General features: G+C 44.2%; 1 protein-coding gene across 1 annotated transcript in view; it reads left to right on the top strand.

Moving 5' to 3' along the window:
- The window catches only part of LOC113818285 (uncharacterized), a 5,675-nt gene extending 204 nt beyond the window's left edge, over nucleotides 1-5,471 (top strand). Inside the window, exons 1-3 of the mRNA XM_070138762.1 lie at nucleotides 1-67; nucleotides 2,231-2,784; nucleotides 4,496-5,471. The exon at nucleotides 1-67 is cut by the window's left edge and continues 204 nt beyond it. Coding sequence (XP_069994863.1) covers nucleotides 1-67; nucleotides 2,231-2,784; nucleotides 4,496-4,621 — 747 coding nt within the window. The 3' untranslated portion in view covers nucleotides 4,622-5,471. The remainder of the gene's footprint in view (nucleotides 68-2,230; nucleotides 2,785-4,495) is intronic.
- The last annotated feature ends 1,253 nt before the right edge of the window (nucleotides 5,472-6,724 follow it).

Here is a 6,724-nt window from a genome sequence, read left to right as displayed (position 1 = left end):
TACGATGATCATAATATTACCGACTGTGAAACCATGAGTTGGGTGAATACTCGAGCTTCCACCACCGGTAAGTTCGTCTCGGATTCCTACTTGGGTGAATCATAATATGTGTACTTGTTTAGATTATAGAAATAGATATGAAATAAGGGTCGTGTATTGTTGTTGTTGTTGTTGTTTTTACATTCATCCGAGACGGTAAAGTCGATTTTTAAGTACTTACACGGAAAGTATTACCTACGGCATGCAACGTATTGGGTACATGAGATTCGTAATGACGCACGCCCGACAGGGACAAGTTGAGTCAGGCACGCGTACGCCCCTGGGGGTCAGTGACACGGCGCGAGTGCATGACAGGGAGCCAACCTGTTCGGACTTGTTACGTCATGTTTGGACAGGTCGCGGTAGTCAGGCGGGGCAGGTGCAGAACGTACCGTTACTCATCTCACTTTCACTTTCATGTCACCTCTTGTGTTTGGAATGTTTTCTGTCATTTTGGTGTCGTTATTTTTTGTTATTTTGATGGTTTTCTCTCTCTCTTTCTTTCTTTCTCTCTCTCTCTCTCTCTCTCTCTCTCTCTCTCTCTCTCTCTCTCTCTCTCTCTCTCTCTCTCTCTCTCTCTCTCTCTCTCTCTCTCTTCCTCTCTCTCTCTCCCTCTCTCTCTCTCTCTCTCTCCCTCTCTCTCTCTCTCTCTCTCTCTCTCTCTCTCTCTCTCTCTCTCTCTCTCTCTCTCTCTCTCTCTCTCTCTCTCTCTCTCTCTCTCTCTCTCTCTCTCTCTCTCTCTCTCTCTCTCTCTCTCTCTCTCTCTCTCTCTCTCTCTGTGTCTCTCTCTCTGTCTGTCTCTCTCTATCTCCCTCTCCCTCTATCTCTCCCTCTCCCTCTCCCTCTCCCTCTCCCTCTTCATTTCTCTCTACCCCCATCCCTCCCTCCCTCTTTCTCCATCTATCTATCTACATATCTATCTAGCTATCTGTTTCTTTCTTTCTACCCCCTCCCTCCCTCATTCTTCACTCTCACTCCCTCCTCCTCCCTCTCTCCCTTTTATCTCTTTCCTCAGTTCTAATGTAAACACGAAACAGCAAACATACACATGCTATGGCACGAACAGTCACATAACACACTTTTCCCCATTCAATTAACAAAATTATTCACCATTAATAACACTAATTGCGACACTAGGAACACGAAGCTAGAATGAAGGAGATGAATAAGTCGGTCGGTGATGAATAAGGAAGGGGCAATTAATGAATAATTAATGGATATTCATCGGAATGGCTTGAATCAGGGGTTCACGGAGCGCCCTTTTTTATTCACCTGAGTAATGTGTTCTGGGAATCCGCTCTCGTGGGTTTATGCTCCAGTAATGCTCTATTGGATGTGAATTATTGAGATTCTTGGAATTAGAGAGGGATTTTGAATGTGTGTTTGTACATATTTAGAAATTTTATATGTATTATTTTCTTGTTGTACTTCACACTTGAATCTTAGATGTGTTTTTTTTTTTTTTCTGTTGTAGGTCACATGAATCTTAGAAAATGTGTTGTTGTTTTTTGTGTTGTAGTTCACACTTGAATCTTTGTTGGATTTATATATATTTCTTATTCTCTTGCAGTTCTGTTAACGGTGTTTGTAATATGCGTTTATCAGTATAGTCGTATGTGGTCTTATGTTGTTTCCCTTATTACAACATATACGTATTTCTAGCAACATTTACGAATGGAGAAAAATGTAACATATACGTAACATTTATCTAGCAACATTTACGAATGGAAAAAAATTATTTCTTATATTTTGGTGTGTTGAATGTATCTGATCAAGATAAAGACCGGTAGAGTAGCCGTACATGTGGTTAAACGGCAGTATATTTGCGTAATGGCGGTAATTTGCGACGCATAATTATCATACCACTAATAACAGCATTGATAAAACGCCCGCGTAATTATGAGATGTAAACAGGTGTGCGTGATAGTGGAAGGGAAGCTCTTGCCGCGTTGCCGACATATACTCGCATTTGGTTTCGTTTTAATTGTTGTTTATTATTGCTATTTTTGTTTATTATTGTTGCTCTATTTCTTATTTTTCCTCTTTTTCTTCTTCTTCTTCTTCTTCTTTTTTCTTCTTCTTCTTTCTCCTCTTCCTCCTCCTCCTATACCATTTTTGTTCGTTCTCCTCCTTCCCTCCCTTTCACGCCCTTGTCTGACATCCACTAACGGCCACGCCCCCTCTCCCCCAGGTCTGCCCCCCCTGCCCGACCTCGTCACGAGCAACACGCCCCCAGCGTCGCCTCTCCGTCGCGCCCACTCCTACCACTTCCTCTTCCCGGAGAAGCCCAGCGCCGCGTCCCGAGCTCGGAGGCCGCCCACGCCTTCAGCCCACGCCCCCCGGGACACGCCCCCAACCCCGAGCCGGAGCACGCCCACCCTCTCCCCCTCGCGCGTGGGCGGCGTCGGATCGCCCGCGAGGGAGGGCGAGCGCCTGACCGCGGGCCTCAAGCACATCCAGGAGGTGCGGCAGAAGGTGCGGAAGGACCCGCGGTTCCTGGGCCGGCGGCAGCACGACCTCCCGCAGCTCACGTGGGAAGTCCCGCGCTACAGGGACGTGCAGGCGGCCGACGAGGGGAAGGAGAGAGGGGAGCGAGGGGATAAAGGAGACGGGGATGACGAAGGAGAGGAGAGGAAGAGAGGAGATGAGACGGAGGACGGGGAGACGGCGCAGCAGAGAGCATGGCGGCTCGTCGGACGCGACCTGCGCAAGTTGGGGGACCAGTTCGCGCTCAAACACGCTCAGGTAAATATTTTCCCCAAATCTGTATTTACTAGATATGTTGATTTTGTTCAGTTATATTCCAAGATAATTATACTGTGTAGGATTAACTGTGACGTAAATTTCGTTACTGCGATATAGATATATTTATTGTGATTATGACGTCTGTTGAATTTCTCTCTCTTCAATCTTGTTATTTGCATATATATACATTCATTACTGAGTACATAGAGAGGTCCGGTTAAAGCATAACTTAAATACCTTGACATACAAGTTTCCTGTTTACCTGTCTCTACCTGCGCACGTGTCGTCACCGGGCCACGTGCACATGTTTGCTTAGGACACCTGGTCATCACGGTTGTCTTACAGGATGCTTAGCTAATTACCCGATCATATTGTTATTACCTGTTGGCGCTTGGCGGGGGGTTATATGGAGGGGGAGGGGGAGGGGGAGAGGGGGGGAGGGGGAGGGAGAGAGGGGTGGTGGAAGGAGGGGACGGAGGGGGAGGGAGGGAGGGAAGGGGGTGAAAGGGAGAGGGGAGAGAAGCAAGTTTTTTTTGCTTTGTTTTCTTATTTTGAATATTCTTGTAAATACTCCCATATATCATTCAAACATTCTGGGAGTACTTTATCATCATTCAGAACGAACACGCACGTAATACACCCATTAACAGATATCGACTGAAGTAAAAAAAAAAAAAAAAAAAAAAAAAGAAAAAAGACAAAAAAAAAAAAGAAGAAAGAAAGAGAGAGAGAGAGAGAGAGAGAGAGAGAGAGAGAGAGAGAGAGAGAGAGAGAGAGAGAGAGAGAGAGAGAGAGAGAAAACATTTATCGAAAAGCACAACAAAAATCTCCCCATTTCCCGACATCCCAATCGATCTGCGATGTCACTTTGATGCCATCGGGAGGGTCAAGCTAATTACAGCCACCCCCTCCCCCCCTCCCCTCTCCACCCTCACCCTCCCCTCTCTCCCCTCTCCCCCGTCCACCCTTCCCCTCCCCTCTCTACCCTCTCCACCCCCCCATCTCTCCTCTCCACCCCCCCACCTACCCTCTCTCTCCCCTCTCCACCCCCCCACCTCCCCCACCTCCCCTCTCCTGACCGGACGCCCCCCCCCCCCCGATTACAATCAATAATGATAATGATAAGGCGATAATGAGGTGCACGTGGGAGGTGGTGCGTCGCGACTCCCCCCCCCCCCCCCCGGCGATGGACACGGGGTGGGGGGGGGTAGGGGGGCGGTAACAGGCTTAAAACGGGCTTAATGCTGGGGTGGATCCGGCTTGGCTTTCGGGCTTTTGTCGGGTTCGGGCTTTGGTTGAGCAGCGGGTGGGGGTATGGGGGGAGGGAGGAGGGGGAGGGGAGGGCTGGGGTTGATGCTGGGTCTTTGTTGTTGTTTTTTTATTGTTTTATCGCTGTTTGGGAGTTTAAGTTTTGCAGGATTTATTCATTATATTTTACCGATGTTTTGATTGTTTATTTTTTGTGCAATTGTTAGGATTTTGATAATAATTCATTAGCGCATTCCCCGTTTCTTTTTTCTATATGAAATTGATGTATCTGAATCGAAAAGTATTTTTTCTTGACCTTTTCTTTCGGTTACTAGGCAATCATACTAATGATCAGTATTCTTAATCGTATCTCTTACAGCCTTCTCTCGTTTCTTCTCTTTATTTAATTTTTAAACAATTAAATTATACAGTATTCTAATGTCTTTTTCTTTTCTTGTTTTAGAGGGTTGGCGCCAAACCGGACAACGACGGCTACATGAGCTTCGTAGTTCCGCTGACGTTCACTAGATGTCTCTCGGCCTCCATCCTGTGCTTGGTGTGGTGGCGCCTCTTCAACAAACTCCGCTGATCGAGGTGTTCAGTCGGGAAGAATAAGAAGGAAGAAGAGAAGATGGAAACAGTGAGAAGGAGCAGAGAGCGAGAAATAGACGAAAGAAGAGATAATGAAGAAAGAAACTAAGGAGGAAGAATAAGGAGAAAAAGGCATACACGCTCACCCGTTAAATGATCTCAGGATTGTTGTCCTCAAATGTCTTTCAGAGAATCTATCAGAAGTCTTTCAGAACCTTATAAAAAAAAAAGACAACTGCCAACTTGCTTTTCTTTTTAAGAGAGGAATGCACTAATTGTAGATTTTGTAAAGAGTAGATTAAGCGATAGGGACTTTTTTCTAAAAGGATTCAAGCTCCTTTTTTACTAGGCTTGGAAGTTCATCCGATTCTTGTACTGCTAGTGTTAACGCGGAGGACATCCTATGGGTCTCAGAAGGATTCGGCAGGAGTCCTCAGAGTGTCCTCTTTATACACAGTGTATAATGGAGTGACCTTAAAACCCGGGTGGTTCGCTTACCCGTCACTATCCACATGTCTTTCACTGTCCTAGAGTTGCATTGCCCAGTTAGCGTGTAAGGAATTCGCCAGCGTGGAGGCTTTTGGAGAGACAAATAGACAGACTCACAGACAGACACTGAAAGTAAAAAGACAGAAAAAGAGAGAGAGAAAAAAATATAAGGAAATGTGTTCCTCTTTGTACAAAATAGAGGGTGTTGGTCCTTGAGAACCCTCTTCCCTTTCTCTCTCTCTCTCTCTCTCTCTCTCTCTCTCTCTCTCTCTCTCTCTCTCTCTCTCTCTCTCTCTCTCTCTCTCTCTCTCTCTCTCTCTCTCTCTCTCTTTCTCTCTCTCTCTCTCTCTCTCTCTCTCCACCACGCTGGCTTAGTCGTTAAGTTTACTATACCGAGGGCGACTCGAGTTGTCTGCGGGACTTGGTGTAGCTTTAGTCCGAACAAGCGATGGATCTCAATTACCAATTGTATGGTCGAACTACCGGTCTTTCATATTAGCTGTTACGTTCACGGCCGATACCGATAAGGTTGTAAGCTAAGGAGAAATTATTGTGTTTGCATCAGTGTACGCTGCATGTGTTTTGAACCATGTGTATGTTGGTTGGCAGACACGTAGATGTACAAAATGTATATAGGTTTATTGTCCATGTAAATATGTTAAAGTAAGAAATATGAGTTTGCCTGCTAGGAACTAGGTGTTTTTTTATATGATTTTGATAAAAAGGGAAAACAAATTCAGTGAATAATATTGTCACAAGGTGAAAGATACCCAGTTCTTTGTTTGGTCTTTTGATGCATTAGCGAATGTTCGGCTGTGTATATATGATGAAAAAAAAGCTTTTTGTAAATTTCTAAATGAGCATTATGTGCGGATTTGTGTTTCACTATGGTAGCAGGATTTACACAGGAACAAAAATCTTGCTTTTTTTGCTTCTGTTTCTATGATTTGTGCTGATTGGTGCTCCGTCTAGTGTTAATATATAATGGACACGATTGAGCAACGCTGATTCTACAGAGAACCGAAGAAAAAAAAAAGAAATACAGCCAAAAAAAAAAAATCCTTTTAACAATAAATATCTTTAATACTAAAAAGAGGCAATATAATGCTGTTCTTTCTGGAGGAACAGACGAGTGCTCGATACGTGTCCACGATCATCAAAGCTGTAAAACGTGATACTGCTTAAAATGTTTGTGAAATAGTGTGTAAGGATTTTGGGGGAGATGTCCTGTGAGACGAGGATGCGACTTTGAAGCATAATCGTAAACAATCAGGATTTTTTTCCTTGGGTAGACAAGTAGAATGTTTTCTTCTACTTCTTTCTCTTTATTTTTTTGTCCTCTGTGTTTCTTCTATTCTTTACGTTTCTCTCTTTCTCTTTCGTTTTCTTTTTTGTTATTTTGTCCTCTTTATTTCTTCTTGTAGAGACTAAGAGATATTTGATTTTGTTTTCTCTTTGCCTGTCCAGGGATTCGTAGACATCACTGGAAGTAAAAGTTCCTGTTTATTACATTTTCTTTGAGCATGTTCGTTATTTCATCATTCCCTTCTTGTGTTTTCTGAATTCTTTATGATTTGCGAAGTTGAGAAAAAAGAGGATGTATTTGTATTAT

The sequence above is a fragment of the Penaeus vannamei genome, chromosome 24 (assembly GCF_042767895.1).
Source record: "Penaeus vannamei isolate JL-2024 chromosome 24, ASM4276789v1, whole genome shotgun sequence".
Lineage (NCBI taxonomy): Eukaryota > Metazoa > Arthropoda > Malacostraca > Decapoda > Penaeidae > Penaeus > Penaeus vannamei.
The sequence above is the reverse complement of the archived record's forward strand: the minus strand, read 5'-3'. Positions and strand labels throughout refer to the sequence as shown.